The 16,313-nt window shown below is 43.3% G+C and overlaps 1 protein-coding gene across 1 annotated transcript; it reads left to right on the top strand.

Moving 5' to 3' along the window:
* The first annotated feature begins 1,426 nt into the window (after nt 1–1,426).
* LOC128372573 (uncharacterized) lies at nt 1,427–3,302 on the top strand. The gene is made up of 2 exons (XM_053332670.1): nt 1,427–1,437; nt 1,651–3,302. Exons 1-2 carry the CDS (start codon nt 1,427–1,429, stop codon nt 3,257–3,259), a joined length of 1,620 nt encoding a protein of 539 aa, XP_053188645.1. The 3' UTR covers nt 3,260–3,302.
* The last annotated feature ends 13,011 nt before the right edge of the window (nt 3,303–16,313 follow it).

The following is a 16,313-nucleotide window of genomic DNA, read 5'->3' on the forward strand; positions in this document are numbered from 1 at the left end:
CATTACATTACATTACATTACATATACATATTTTAAGAAACAAACAATGATTACAAAAATAGGTACAGATAAACAATAAAAAGAAAAAAAAAGAAAAGTATTTAGACATAGTCTGTATAAAAAGATGTTCCTGGTCGCACAAACATAAGAATAAAAATAAACAAATAAACAAACAATAGTAAACTAAAGGAAAAAGAGAGGAGAAAAAAAAGGGGGGGGGGGGGGTTACATTGTCTCAAAAAAATCCATGAACGGTTGCCATTTATTGCAGAATTTGTTTAAGTTTCTCCTTCTTGAATATCTAATTTTCTCCACTTTCAAAAAGGACATAACCTCCTTAATCCACTGCGTGCTGGAAGGAGCTGTTGTGGATTTCGAGTTAAGAAGGAGGTGGCGTTTAGCAATCAGGGAGGTAAAAGCTATGACTTCCAGTTCTTTAGCAGAGTATTGGGTATGCTCTTCTGGAAGACCAAAAATGCAAATGTGTGGTGAAGTGTCAATAGTTTTTGAGAATACCTTCGACATAGTGTTGAAATACATTTGCCAGAAATGTTTCAGGGCTGGGCAGGAGAAAAGCATGTGTGTAAGGTTGCAGGGTGAGCCTCCACATCTGTCACAGACATCTACCGTATTTGGAAAAATCTGTGCCAACCTTGTCTTAGAATAATGACATCTAAATACAACTTTAAACTGTATCAGGGTCAAACGGGCACAAATAGATGTTTTGTGAATGACCTTCAGAGCAGATTCCCACCAATACTCATCAAAAACCAATCCTAGCTCCCAAGCCTCTCTTGCAGGGGTGGATTGGCCATAGGGAGTACCGGGACTTTTCCCAGTGGGCCGGTCAATAATGGGCCGGTGGCTGCCGTTTTTTTATTTTTTTTATTTGTTTATTTAGTTTTTGCTGCGCCTTGCCATGGTTACTCTCCCGGCCCAGGGGCAGAGACATGCACCGGCCCACAGAGCTCCGCTGCAGCCTGCAGACACAGCAGAGGCCCAATGGTTTGTCTGTCTAAAGAATACCTGGCCCAGTGGCCCTATGATAGGCTACAGAGGCCCAGGAGTCCCACCCACGCTGGTTCTTGACCCCCCCCCCCCCCCAACCCCTCCTCGTCCAATCACCTTTGATGACAAGCAATCAGATGAGAGATAGTGAGAGATACTACTACAACAAAATGGACAATGCGGCTAAAAAGCGAAAAGACGGAGCGGAAAAACAAAGAGATAAAAAAAGAAAAGCTCTAGCAACCGACGCTGCTACGAGCAAAACATTTTCAGAAATGTTTGCTGCGGGGGCCAGCGTGGCCGGAGCGGCTTCAGGAGTGGGTCCCTCTCAGCAGCAGGTGTCGGACAGTGAGTCAACTGAGGCTCCCGCTGCCATGGTGTTGGTGCAGGAGCAGGAGGTTGAGGAAGACTCTCCACCATGTGGAAGTGGTGATAGAGTTTTAAGCAGGTGTGTACCTGCAGCATGGTGTGGATAAACACTTATTAAAGGTTCAGAACAGTTACTACCTGTCTATGAACTTTACTTGACATAATAAATAGCAAACTCTGTATAGTGTGGTGTGTTACATCTAGGCCTAAATCTAGTTATCTAAAGTATTGGAAAACAATCATATTCATATACTGTCCTGATTAATTGATTAGTTGCTGGGCCCGCATGCGCTTCAAACCAGAGAAATCCAGGTCTCTAGTCCTTAAGGGAGGGAAGGTGACTGACCGGTTCAGCTTCTTCCTTGGAGACACCCAGATTCCATCCGTCACAGAGAAGCCTGTGAAAAGCCTGGGGAAGATCTTCGACTGCTCCCTGAGGGATACAGCTTCCATCAGGGCCACCAATGAACAACTCGATGGCTGGCTAAAGGCAGTGGACAAATCTGGTCTCCCGGGGAAGTTCAAGGCATGGGTGTACCAGCATGGCATCCTGCCCAGGATATTATGGCCATTGCTGGTGTATGAATTTCCCATGTCCACCGTGGAAGGGTTTGAGCGGAGGGTCAGCAGCCACCTCCGACGCTGGCTGGGGCTCCCTCGGAGTCTCAGCAGCCTTGCCCTCTACGGCAACAACAACAAGCTGAACCTACCAGTCAAGGGCCTCACGGAGGAGTTCATGGTTGCCAGAGCAAGGGAGGTCCTCCAGTACAGGGAATCGAAGGACCCAAAGGTGGCTCAAGCTGGCATTGAGGTCAGGACAGGCAGAAGGTGGAGGGCGCAAGAGGCGGTGGACCAGGCTGAAGCTCGGCTGTCCCACAAAGAGCTTGTGGGATCTGTGGCCACTGGCCGGGCAGGACTGGGAACCGTACCAACTACCCACCTCAGCAGGCTCCGGGGCAAGGATAGGCGGGACCGGGTCCAACTTGAGGTGCGGGCTGGAGTCGAGGAGCAGCGTGCTAGCCAGTGGGTGGGGCTAAGGCAACAGGGCGCGTGGACCAGATGGGAGGAAGCCATGAACAGAACCATCTCATGGCCGGAGTTGTGGAAGGCGGTACCGCTCCGCATAAAATTCCTCATCCAGTCTGTTTACAATGTCCTGCCCAGCCCTTCAAACCTCTTCCTTTGGGGCAAGGTTGAAGCTCCATCATGTACCTTGTGCCAGGGAAGGGGAACGCTTGAACACATCCTCAGCAGCTGTCCTAGGGCACTTGGAGATGGTCGCTACCGCTGGCGCCACGACCAAGTACTGAAAGCAGTTGCTGAGTCCATCCACTGTGCCGTCGATTACAGCAAGCGCTTACCACCACCGAGGCACGGGAAGGCATTTGTGAAGGCTGGGGAAAAACCCCCTCCCCAACCAAAGGCCCAAACAGGACTGCTGGGAACAGCTAAGGACTGGCAGCTGAGGGTGGACTTAGGAAAACAGCTGAAGTTCCCCGAGAGCATCTTGAAAACCAGCCTGAGACCAGACATTGTGCTGCAATCTGAGTCTTCCAAGCAGGTTATCATGTTGGAGCTGACGGTGCCTTGGGAGGAGAGGATGGAGGAAGCCAGTGGGAGGAAGAGGGAGAAATATGCAGAGCTGGTGGAGGACTGCCGCAACAGGGGGTGGCGAGCAAGATGCTTGCCCATTGAAGTCGGGGGAAGGGGCTTTGCAGGGAAGTCACTCTGTAGAGCCTACAGTCTCCTAGGCATCACAGGGGCAAGGAAGAGGAGAGCCATCTGCTCAGCTACAGAGGCCGCTGAGAAAGCTTCTCGGTGGCTGTGGATCCAGAGGGACAAGGCGTGGACGAGCGCTTCTTGGACACAGGCCGGGAGCTGATCACTCCCGGTCGGGTCGCCTGGGTGAGGGGGTCTGAAGTTGAAAGACCCGAAACCCCTCGTGACCCCAGGTACTATCACTGATGATGTGTCCAAGAGTCTGCATCACGAGATGTATCCAACAACCTTAATAACCACTTAACCACTATTTTCATCAAAGGATGCCACACTTTTACAAATCTACAAGTTTAAAACTCACATGTTGCAATGTGATGTGGTCTGAGCATGTAGAACTGCTATTTTCACAATTTTTGATAATTTCTACCTATAATGACTTCCCCCAAATCAGGTCACCAGAGTTAAAGTGTTTTAAGTGTCAACATGCACCTTTCTTTGTGCCTATAGTCTAATATGTTCATGATGGACATTGATCTAACATAACACATATGTAGCCGATGATACTTTACATATTTTTTTCAGTCAGTGTTTATGGTTTATTGCTCATTCAACAGTTTCACATTATACAGTTAAAACTAATTCAAGCCTATTCAAGTCTCCAGAATATAAGGGATATTGTTCAGTATACTACTGTTATTAAGGGCTTGTGTGTTTAAATGTATATCAACGTGAGTTGGCACAGTATCTGAGCATGGATGGATTGTAGTGGGCCGGTCTGGACCAAAAAGTCCAGGGCTGAATTTTTGTCCCAGTCCAGGCCTGCTCTCTTGTGTTGGTGGTCAAATGGCCATCATATGACTGAATAGAAGTATACATTTTTGAGATTAAAGACCTTTGTAGAGGATTGAATTGTAAAAGTTCACCCCATGGTTGCTTAGGTGGAAGGTGAGGGAAATTGGAGAATAAAGATTTTGCGCAATTCCTCACCTGGAAATATCTAAAAAGGTGGGAGGGTGGGAGATTGAATTTATTCACCAGCTCTGTGAAAGAGCAAAAGACCTCTTCCATATAGAAATCCTCAAAACATTTCAGTCCCTTATCCTGCCATAAGGACAAAGTGGGATCGGTAAATGTGGGTTTGAACACAGGATTTTTTAACCGTGGGGTTAGAACTGTAGGCGCCGTAAATTTAAAGTGTTTCCTAAATTGAAACCATATCTTAAGCGTAGCAGTAACCACAGGGTTGCAGGTAAGGCCAGAGAGGTTTGCAGTAACTGGGCCGGTCAGTAAAGCAGAAAGAGAGGCTGGGGAGCACGACTGTGCTTCCAGTTGACACCAAGGTACACTAGTTGGCATGGACCGGAATGTAATTTTAGTTATATTCGCCGCCCAGTAGTAAAATTGAAAATTTGGCAGAGAGAGGCCGCCATAGAACTTACAATTCTGGAGTACTTTTTGTCTGACTCTGGGTGTTTTGCCATTCCACAGAAAATAACAGATAATCGAGTCTATTGTTTTAAAAAAACTTTTTGGTAAAAATATAGGCAGACATTGAAACAGAAATAGAAACTTAGGCAGAACATTCATCTTGATTGTATTTATTCTCCCAATCAAAGAGAGAGAGGGAACTCCACTTTTGAAAATCTGCCTTAACTGCAGCTAAAAGGGGAAAGAAATTTTCAGAATAAAGGGATTTAAAAGACCTGGCTATGCTAACCCCAAGATACCTAAATCCTAAAGGGCTCAATTTGAAAGGAATATCAGACTGGGAGAGTTGCATTGCTAGTTTATTGACAGGATAACATTCACTCTTGGCAACGTTAACTTTATACCCTGAGAACCGGCCGAATCTATGAAAGAGTGAAATAATGGCGGGGCAAGCACTTACTGGATTTGCGACGTACAGCAATAAGTCATCGGCATATAACGAAAGTTTGAATTCTGTATGAATCCTGGTGATGCCATTGAAAGTGGGAGAAGTCCTCAAATAAATAGACAGGGGCTCTACTAACAATAGGGGAGATAGGGGGCAGCCCTGTCTACAACCTCTATTTAAAGAAAAATAGCCGGATTGAGTGTTATTAGTGGTTATACTGGCACAAGGGAGTGTGTAAAGAAGGCGTATCCACGATATAAAACTTTAACCAAATCCAAATTTAGCTAAGACTGCAAATAGATAGTGCCTTTCAACTTGATCGAACGCCTTTTCGGCATCAATCGATATCACCACTTCAGGTGTGACTGTTGTTTCTTTCGAGTAGATTACATTTAATAAAGTACGAACATTATAATAGAGCTGACGCCCCTTTATAAAGCCAGTCTGTTCCTTAGAAATTATAGTTGGAAGGACCCTTTCAAGTCGGCAAGCCAAGGCCTTTGCCAGAATCTTTGTATCTACATTCATTAAAGAGATTGGCCTATAGGAGGTACAAAGATCCGGATCTTTGTCCTTCTTTAAGAGAACACTAATAGAGGCTTGTCTCAATGTAGGGGGGAGAGAGCCAAGTGATAGAGATTCTTCATAAACGGAGAGAAGTAATGCAATAAGTTTGGCCTGAAAGGCTTTAAAAAATTCCACTGGAAACCCATCGGGTCCCGGGGCTTTATTATTTTGCATGCTTTGTGAAGCCAAATTTAGTTCTTGAATGGTCAGAGCTGAGTCTAATTGAGTAACCAACTCCGGATTTACAGAAGGAAACTGAAGTTCATCTAAGAACGTGTGCATATCAGCTGGCTCTGATGAGAGTTCAGACGCGTACGAAGAGAAGTGATTTTAACCTGGATTTAAAAGTGTTCACAGTTGGGGCTGATTTCAGTTCTGCTGGTAGTTTGTTCTAGTTGTGTGCAGCATAACAGCTACAAGCTGCTTCACCATGTTTAGTTTGAACTCTGGGCTCAACTATCTGACCTGAGTCAGTAGATCTCAGAGCTCTACTGGGTTTATATTCTACTAACATGTCATTTATGTATTCTGGACCTAAATCATTCAGTGATTTGTAGACCAGTAGCAGAACTTTAAAATCTATTCTATAGCTGACTGGGAGCCAGTGTAAAGACTTTAGAACTGGAGTAATGTGCTCTGATCTCTTTGTTCTGGTTAAAACTGGAGCTGCAGCGTTCTGAATGAGCTGCAGCTGTTTAATGCTTTTTTGTGGGAGTCCAGTCAGAAGACCGTTACAGTAGTCGACTCTACGAAAGCATGAATCAACTTCTCCTGGTCTGTTTGAGACATAAAACCCTTCACTCTGGATATGTTCTCTTGTTCTGAGTCTATCAGCACGCCAAGGTTTCGGACTTGGTCCCTAGTTTTTAGAGAGAGTGACTCGAGATGTTTACTGACAGCAATCCTCTTCTCTTTATTGCTAAAAACAATGACCTCAGTTTTGTCCTGATTTAATTGAAGGAATTTTTTTGGTTCATCCAATTAGTTACTTGCTCTAAACAGTGACACAATGACTGTATTGGACTGTGGTCATCTGGGGACAGTGCTAGGTATATCTGTGTGTCATCTGCATAACTGTGATAGTCTACATTAGAGTTCTGCAGAATTTGACCCAAAGGCAGCATATATAGACTGAACAGAAGGGGTCCAACAACTGACCCCTGAGGAACTCTACATGTCATAGCCACTCAATCAGATTCATAACTTCCAATGGTCACAAAATAACTCTGCTCTTCCAAGTAGGACCTGAACCAGTCTAGGACCTTCTGTCATTTAACACTCTAATAAGAGCTGTTTCTGTACTGTGGTTAGGTCGGATGCCTGATTGAAATTTGTCAACAAGTCCACTGGAGTTCAGGAAATTACTGAGTTGATTAAAAAACACTTTCTCAATGATCTTGGCTATAAAAGGAAGATTTGAGATAGGTCTGTAGTTGGTTAACATGGAAGCATCCAGCGTTCTCTTTTTTAAGAGTGGCTTAATGGCAGCTACTTTTAGGGGTTTAGGAAACGTGCCTGATTGAAGTGAGCTATTTATTATTTGTCTCAAATCTGTTTGGACAGAGTTCACAATAGTTTAAAAAAAATCTGATGGCATTGTGTCAAGACAGCATGTTGATGGTTTTAGATGCTGCACTGTTTCCTCTATGGTTTTTTGGTCAACTGTTTTAAATTCTGACATCGCAGTTGAGTTATTCCTGCGAGGTCTTAGGGATTGTGTCATTTTATTGTTTTGTGTTGATATTTAGCCTTATGGACTGGATTTTTTCACTGAAAAAGCAAATTCATTGCATTTTTCTGTGGAAAGGAGTTCTGGAGCTATCTGTTGAGGGGGGTTTGTAAGCTTATCAACCGTAGCAAACAGAGTACGAGTGTTGTTGATGTTCTTATTAATCATTTCAGAAAAGTGTCGCTGTCTAGCTTTGAGTAACTCATATTTAAAATTACAAAGACTTTGTTTGTAGAGGTCAAGGTGAATTTGAAGTTTAGTTTTTCTCCACTTACGCTCTACTTTCCTGCATTCTGTTTTTAAAGCCTTTACCATCATAGTGTTCCTCCATGGTGTTTACTTTCTGCTCAAGGTCTTCTTAGTTTTTTTGTTTTGTTTTTTTTAACATATCTTTATTAATATTTGAACATTCATATGTCACATATTACAGTTTCTGTCTTTTTTTTCCCATTTATGAACCCCCCCACACACACACATCAACTCCAGAACAAATCCCACAGCACAGTCCTTTTCCACAAGTGGTATTCAGAAAGATTACAAATACATACATATACATGTGCATACACAGACAAGCATACACGTGTGTACACATAATCTGCACATCTACACATAAACATCATTCTCATAAGAAAAGAGGAGAGAAAAAAGAAAAGAAAAAAAAAAACAAAAGGAGAGAGAGAGAAAAAAAAAAAAAAAAAAAAAAAAAGGAAAAGAGTTACAGCGAACCAGAGCTCCTCACAAGCTCAATCCCCATTCCGTGGTTTTGGAAATGTCTTCCAAAATATATTAGATATCCTTGGTCCCACATAATCAAAAAATGGAGCCCATATGTCAAAAAAAAACACCAATTTTACCTTTGGCCCAGTATGTCAGGTATTCCATGGGTAGAAGACTAAATATGACCTTATGCCAGTCTGAGAGTGTTGGTGATTTATTTGAGATCCATTTTAACAGTATGCTTTTGCGTGCTGCATATGTTAATATAAATAGCAGTTTTCTTCTGTTGGTCCGTTTGATTTGTGGGTGTGGGGGAGGCATATAGGGTCCAGAACCATTTCTTCATTAAAAAATAGACTCAGCTTCGAGACTATTTTTGCCCAAAAATCCTGAATATGGTCACAGCTCCATATAGTGTGTATATAGCTACCAACTTCCTTTTTGCACTTAACACACATATCTGACTTTCTTGGGTCCATTTTATGTAGGAGTTGGGATGATATCTGAAGACGGTGTAGCACCCTGAATTGCAGTTCCTTTGCTCTATTACATATAGATATGTTACTGGCGCATTCCCATATACTAATCTCTGTAGTTTCATCTATCTCCACTCCAAGATCTTGGGCCCACACTTGTAGTGCTGAATCCTTTGCTCTACTGGACTTATAAAGGGCCTCATAGCAGCGTCTTACTATAAACCTATTACTGCGTATTTTATCAAGTAAATTCTCAGTTGGTGACATTTCCAAACTAAATGTATGCCCGGCATGATTCTGAACAAAACTTCTAACTTGTAGGAACCTAAAAAAATGTGTTTGGGGTAAATTATATTTCAATCTCAACTGGTCAAATGACATCATACTATCACCTTCAAATAGGTCCTTCAGAGCCACGATGCCTGCATCTTTCCATATAGAAAACCCAGTATCCGTCATCCCTGGAGGGAAATCTGTATTTCTTAGTATTGGGGTGATCGGCGAAAGCATATTAGATCTCTTTTCCCATTTCTTAATCATATCCCAAACCTTCAAAGTGGATTTAATAATTAAATTACCATCTGAAACCTCTGAATCCTTCCGATTCAGAGTGAAAGGGAGACTGGCCAGTGTTAGTGGCCTGCCCAGATTGAATGCTTCAATATCTAACCATACAGAGTCTGGATCATTCCGAATCCAATCTACCAAATACCGAAATTGGGAGGCTAGCTGGTATAATTTAATGTTAGGAACTGCCAATCCTCCCTGATGTAATGGTGATTGCAACTTTACAAATTTAAGCCGGGGTCTCTTTTTATTCCAGATAAATGTTCGTAACCAGTTGTTTACTGTCTTAATAGTATTGTTACTCAGTAGGATTGGAATCATTTGAAATTTGTAGAGTAATCTAGGCAAAATGTTCATCTTAATCAGAGAAATTCTTCCTAGCATAGAGAGCGGCAAAGAAGCCCATCTCTCTAAGTCATCATGGATGCGTTTAAGCAGAGGTTTGAAATTGGTTTTGTACATGTTTTTAAGCACAGGAGTAACAAAAATACCCAGATATACAAAGCCTTGTGTAACCCATCTGAAGGGTGACAGTCCATGAGGTAAAGTGTGATGTACTTGGTTCAATGGCATTGCCTCTGATTTATTAAGATTTATTTTGTACCCAGAGAATTCACTAAACTGATTAATAACATTAAGGACTGAGACGACAGATATTTCTGGTCTTGCAATAAACAATAAGACGTCGTCCGCATACAACGAGATTCTATGCTGCCTTTGATTAATTGATATGCCATGAATATTGGGATGAGTTCTAATGGTTTCTGCTAGTGGCTCGATTGCAATTGCAAACAGTAAGGGTGATAGGGGGCAACCTTGCCGGGTGCCTCTTCCCAGTGCAAAGTATGAAGAGCACTTGCCATTTGTGGTGACTTCTGCCATTGGATTATGGTATAACAATCTGATCCAATCAATGAAATTTTCACCTAAACCAAATTTTTTAAGTGTAAAAAACAGAAAATCCCATTCTATGCGGTCGAACGCTTTCTCTGCATCCAGCGATACGATCATACCCTTAAGATGTTTTTGTTGACACAGTTGAATAATATTAAGTAATCTCCTAACATTATTACATGAATTCCTTCCAATAATAAACCCTGTTTGGTCATTGTTAATGATATATGGGAGAGTTTTTTCCAGCCTTAAAGCTAAAATTTTGGATAGGATCTTAAAGTCCACGTTTAGCAGGCTGATAGGCCGATAGGATGAACATTCGTCACCTGGTTTGTCCTTTTTAAGAATCAAGCTAATATTTGCTTCCGTAAGTGTTTTAGGAAGAGCTCCTGTTTCAAGGGAATGGTTAAACATATTCAACAGGGGCGTCACCATCAGTAATCTGAATTGTTTGAAAAATTCAGAACTAAAGCCATCAGGGCCTGGGGCTTTTCCTGATTGTAAAATGCGGACTGCTTCGTTCACTTCTTCTAATGTTATGGGTTTATTCAGGTCTGATTTTTGCTCATCATTAGGCTTGGTGTTAAGTTAGAGAAAAAGTTCTCCATCAACTGTCGGGCCTCGGCTGGCTGTTCACTCGAATATAGTTTTTCATAAAATTCTGTGAAGACCTTATTTATACTATTGCTCTCCCTCTGAACGTGGCCAGAGGAGTCCTTAACAAAGGAGATGTTTTGAGAGTCAGCCCTTTTCTTCACCAGGTGGGCCAAATACTTACTGGGTTTGTTACCAAATTTGTACAGCTTTTGCTTTGCAAACCTTATATTTTGCTCTGCCTTTTGGGTTAGCAATGAGTTAAGTGTCGCCCTTGCAGCCAGGGTTAGTTTTAGATTGATCTCAGTTGGGTTCTGGTTATATGCGTGTTCGCATTCGCGAAGTTGTAGTTCCAGCCTCCGTTGTTCCTCTAGACACTTCTTTTTTTTGCTTTTCTCATATGAAATGATTATGCCACGAGAGTATGCCTTACATGTCTCCCATAATATAGATGGGGATATCTCTGGTGTATTATTGCTAGTGTAAAACATCTGGAACTCATTTTGGAAATAAGAGACGAAATGTGGATCATTTAACAGTTGTGTGTTAAATCGCCATCTTTTTGACCTTAGCTGGGTCTCCCCATGTATAAATTTTAGGTAAACTGGGGCATGGTCCGATATTGTAATACTCCCGATATCGCAAGCCAGAACAGAGTGCACCATTGTTTTCGGGGTAAACAGATAATCTATTCTAGAACTAGTTTTGTGCACTGCTGAGAAGAATGTGAATTCTTTGTTGTTAGGGTTAAGCGTTCGCCATAGGTCTAAATAGCCCAACTCATCACATATATCAACTGTTGTTCGTGCTCGTTTAGAAGGATTATTATTTTCACCAGGTAATTTATCAACGTGAGGGTCTAATAAACAATTGAGGTCTCCTCCAGCAATTGACTGAGCACAGTCCATCTCTGATAGCTCTGAGAAAGCCTTTGTTATAAGATCAGGAGGGTGACCTGGTGGGACATAGACATTTAGAATTGATATATTTTCACCAAAGAGACAACCCTTTATTACAACATACCTTCCTGCTTTATCCTTATGTGACTGGGTGAGTCATCTCCCTCCTGGTCACTGCATGGCGCTGTGTCAGCCTGGCGCAGGTTAATGGGGGGACGGCACTGTTAGGTGATTAAAACAGCTGTGTTGGTCGACATTTTCCCTCTCTGCTTCTGCTGTGCGGTGCGTCCGGTGAGCTGGCCGGCGTGCTTGTTTGTGTCTTCCCGTCGTATCAGTAAGGTAGGAATTCTGCGTATTTGCTGGTTTGTGTTTGCTGTTATTGGGCCTGAGGCCTCATACTTTCACTCCGTTGCAGTGTTGGAGCAACAGCGAGCTGGTGGAGCGACGCTGTGTGTGTGTGATTGGGACAGGTGTGTTTGGTCGCTGTTCTCCCTCCCTGCCTCTGCTGTGCGGCGCGTTCGGTGAGCGGGCTGGCGTGCATGCCCGAGTCTCCCCGTCATATCACTAAGGTAAGCATGCCGTGTTAGTTATTGTTTGGTGTTTTGCTTTTATTGGCCCTGGGGCTTCATCCTCCCGCTCCGTTGCAGTGCTCGGAGCGGCCGTGAGCCGGAGGGAGCGAGCGGTTCTGGTGGGCGCGTGTTGGGTGCAGTAGAGCTCAGAGGTAGGCTGCTCTAATTGTCTGCTGTTGCAGTTTTACATCATTGCGCTAGTTGTGACACTGTCTCTCTCTTGCTTTACAGCGGGGCGCTGTAACCAGCGGCCCCCACTCTCCTAGTTCTGCACACTATCCTGCGTCCTGGTGTGTTCCGGTCATCGGCCACCACGATGTTTGCTGCTGTTTTGTTTGGCTCGATTACATGGTTTTGATTAAATGATTGTTGTTGCCGACAATAGTGACCTCAGAGACGTTTAACAATTTATTTCTTTTGTTTCTTGTTTTCCTTTTTTCTTTTTTTTTTGGGGGGGGCGGGTTTGATAATTGTTTAATTGTTTTCTTCTAATTTGTATTTGAATATTTTAAGAAGACTTAATTATGTTTAATGTGGTTTGGTATTATAAATAATATTTAATTGTTTTTGGTGTGTGTGAGGAGGTCAGCTAGACTGCGGCCATCTTAATTTTTCCCTCTCTCCCTGTGGACAGGTGCTGTAGTCCAGCGCGGCGGCCCAATCCCTGGTGGTGGCTTCTTCACTTCTCCATTGCGTGTGTGTGCAGTGTCACGGGTGATATTATTTTCTTGGTTTTTCTCCTTCCCCTTGGTTTGGTTTAGGGTCGCCGTGGCTGGCCCAGCCCTGTCCATTCCCCTTTCTTTGGCCCAGTCTTTTGTGAATGTGAAATATTTTGGCAACTATTGAAGTTTTATAGAAACAATATTGTGACAATAAATTATTATTCTTTTGATACCTGAACTCTCCCCTGTGGTGATTCGAGCCTGCGTGACCTTTTATTTTCATTCTTACAAAAATACCGTAACTATTTCCTGGGGCGAAACTCCCCAGGTGGCGTTGTTGGCAACCACACACCACTACTCACCACTCCACCTCGCCACACTTAATACAGGATTCTAATGTGAACGGAAGTCGTTTGTTGACAAGAATACAAACACCTCTGCTATTAGATGTAAAAGAGGAGAAAAAAACTTGTCCTACCCACTCACGTTTGAGTTTTTCATGTTCTGTGTCTTTCAGATGCGTTTCCTGTAGTAGTGCTATGTCAACCTCTTCTCTTTTGAGATATGTTAGTATTTTTTTCCTTTTCACAGGATGGTGTATACCCCTAATATTCCAGGTACATAGTTTAAGTGAGGAGATATTCATGGCGCTAATGAAGTATTAAATGTGGCTTGGAGCAGACATTGTCTGCATGCATCCTCTTTCCTAATCAAAATCCAGTTCTCTCCATATATCGGGCTCTCTGACCACAAAGTAAAAAAACACTGTGCTGCATCCCCCTGAACATAACTGTAACTATATACACATACTGTTCCCCCGTAAACCAGTAAACACGTGAAAATCAAGGTAACAAAACGGGGGTCAACTCTATCTTCAGAAGAAAAGCCCTTACCACTAGGGCCTCTTAACCTTACTCTGGATGCGGCTATGATGTTCCTGAGCCCGCATGATCAAATGCAATCAGTATAGGCAGCCCTGCATAATGCTGTGTCCAATCGTCTAATATTGTGCGTCTCTTCCTTACTTGAGGTACCCAAATGTAATTGAAAAAAAAAAACAAAAAAAACAAGTAAATAAAATAGATCCCCAATAAATTGCAGGAAAAGGGAGAAGGAGGGAAAAAAAAAAGAAAAAGAAAAAAGAAGATAAATAGCCTAAATTAAATAAAAGATAAGTCGGCTAAAATCTAGTCACAGTGGCATCATCAGCATCATTGGTGGTTGTAGTAGCATAGGGGATTGTCATTCACATTTAAACCAAGAAAAGGGAGAGAAAAATAAAATAACTAAATAAAATAAGATAGAAAAGTAAATAGAGGGCATCATCGACCTTATGATGAGCCTGGTTTCCAGCTACATCAAACCCTCTTAAACAGTCTTATGCTGGTGACAAATTGCTCCAGCCGGGATTTCAAGTATTTAGAGAATACTGTATGAGTCTCATTAATTGCCGTAGATGATTTAGTTCGTTCAGACCTAAATGCAGTCAAGTGACTCCTTTACTCACGCTCAGCCATCAGATGCAGTGTCCTCTCTCCTCAGCCTGTTTATGAACGTCATCGCCTCTTCAGGGTCATCAAATGATTTGGTAGAGTTATTCACGGTAACCCTCAGCGTTGCAGGATAGTTTAGCCCATATGACCGTATCCCAATCGACTGCAGCTTTTTTCTGGCCTCATCAAAAGCCCGACGCTTCCTCTGAGTGCCGCTGGAGAAGTCTTGAAAGAAGAAAATCCGATTACCCTCAAAGTGGACACTCTTCGCCCGTCTGGCTGCATCCAGTACTCGAACCCGGTCGCTGTAGTGGTGGAATCTCACAATCATGACGCGGGGATGAGGCTTGCGAGGCTCGGCTCCTCTCCTCGGGAACCCCGTCACCCGGTGCGCCCTCTCCAGCTTGATTTTCCCCGCTTTGGTGGTCAGTCCGAGAACCTGAGGGATCCACGACTCCATGAAATGAACGGCCGAAGTGCCCTCCGACGATTCTGGCAAGCCAATAATCCTCACATTATTGCGTCTGCCTCGGTCCTCCTGGTCATCCAGACGCAGTGTTGCCAACTTGGCGACTTTCTCGCTAAATCTGGCGACTTTCCAAACCCTCATAGCGACTTTTTTCCTCAAAAGCGACTAGCGACAAATCTAGCGACTTTTTCTGGTGTTATTGGAGACTTTGAAATGAAAGCACGTATCGTTACTGTCCTCAACGAGTAGTGGGTGCTGCCCTGAGCCCCTCCCCTGTCCCAAAGCACTCACAGGCGGTCAGGTTCACAGTAGCCTCACACAGCTGCAGTCAGAGCAGAGAGGAGACCCACACCACTCCACATCCACCCTGCATAACAGTCTTTTGATTCAATTTGATATTCTAACATTTAACAATAAATATCAAAATGTATTTACATTTTAAAAAACAAACACACCAAGAATCAACATAAGAAAGCACATTTGTAGTTTTTAACATATTTAGGGTTTTTTAACTCACTTTTTGTCTCTCCCAAGACGTTATTCCTCTCTCCTACATCGTCCATTACAATAACATGCACATGATAATTATGCAAATTAGACGATGACGTCATTTAGCGACTTCTAGCGACTTTTAGGACAGCCAATAGCTACTTTCCTTACTGAGGAGTTGGCAACACTGTCCAGACGTTCCTGCAGCGAGGCAACGGTTTTTTCCAGGTATGAAATGCGTTGCTCTGTTTCAGCCTTTGTGTCTTCCACTGCTGAGATACGCTGTTCAGCCTCGTCAACACGCTTGGTCGTATCTTGCAACTCCTTTGCAAAATTTTCGATTTTTTGCAGGAAAGAGTCAAATTTAGCTTCCATCATCTTAGAGATGTTTGAGGACATTGCGGCCATGGCCTCGGTCATGGCTGGGTCCAGTCTATCAGCCCCCGTGTTGCCGCCGCCAGCTCGTGTTTGGTTAGCATTGCTGGCCGGTGTATGGTTAGCATTGCTAGCCGCCGCCGGTGTTTGGTTAGCATTGCTGGCCGTCGTCGGTGTTTGGTTAGCATTGCTGGCCGGTGTTCTGTAAGCATTACTGGCTGGGGTCCTGTTAGCATTGCCGGCCGGTGTGCTGTTAGCATTGCTAGCCGGAGGGTTCTTTTCCTGGGGCTTCGAGGTAGACCTAGTTGTCATTTTATCCGAGTTCTTGCTCCAGAAGTGCTCTAAGGACATCACATAAACTTACGTCTGTGTTTTAAGCCAAAAAGGGCCAATTCAGATACGTTCGTCAGGATAATTTGCAATGAAAATGCGGGAGCTCACACCGAACGCTGCTACTCGGTCCGCATCACCGGAAGTCACCCCTTCTTAGTTTTAATAGGTGCAACATCATCCATGACATTTGAGATTTTCCAGTTAAATTTATCCAGGAGTTCATCAACTGACTCTGCACTCACAGTTGACATAGCTATAGCCTCCATAAACTTTGCACTGGTATTCTCATTTGTGTACCTTCTCCTAACAGACACAGAGGTTAACTGAATATTTGGAATGATCTGTAAGTCAAACACACAGAAATGATCAGAAAGAGCCAAGTCCTTAACATCAACAGAAGAAATATCAACACCTTTAGATCCAGTGATCCAGAGTGTGTCCTCGAGTGTGTGTGTGGGCCCTTTCACATGTTGCAAGAGGCCAAAAGTGTCAAGTAGAGAAGAGAGTT

The sequence above is a fragment of the Scomber japonicus genome, chromosome 14, assembly GCF_027409825.1.
Source record: "Scomber japonicus isolate fScoJap1 chromosome 14, fScoJap1.pri, whole genome shotgun sequence".
NCBI classification, from domain to species: Eukaryota; Metazoa; Chordata; class Actinopteri; order Scombriformes; family Scombridae; genus Scomber; species Scomber japonicus.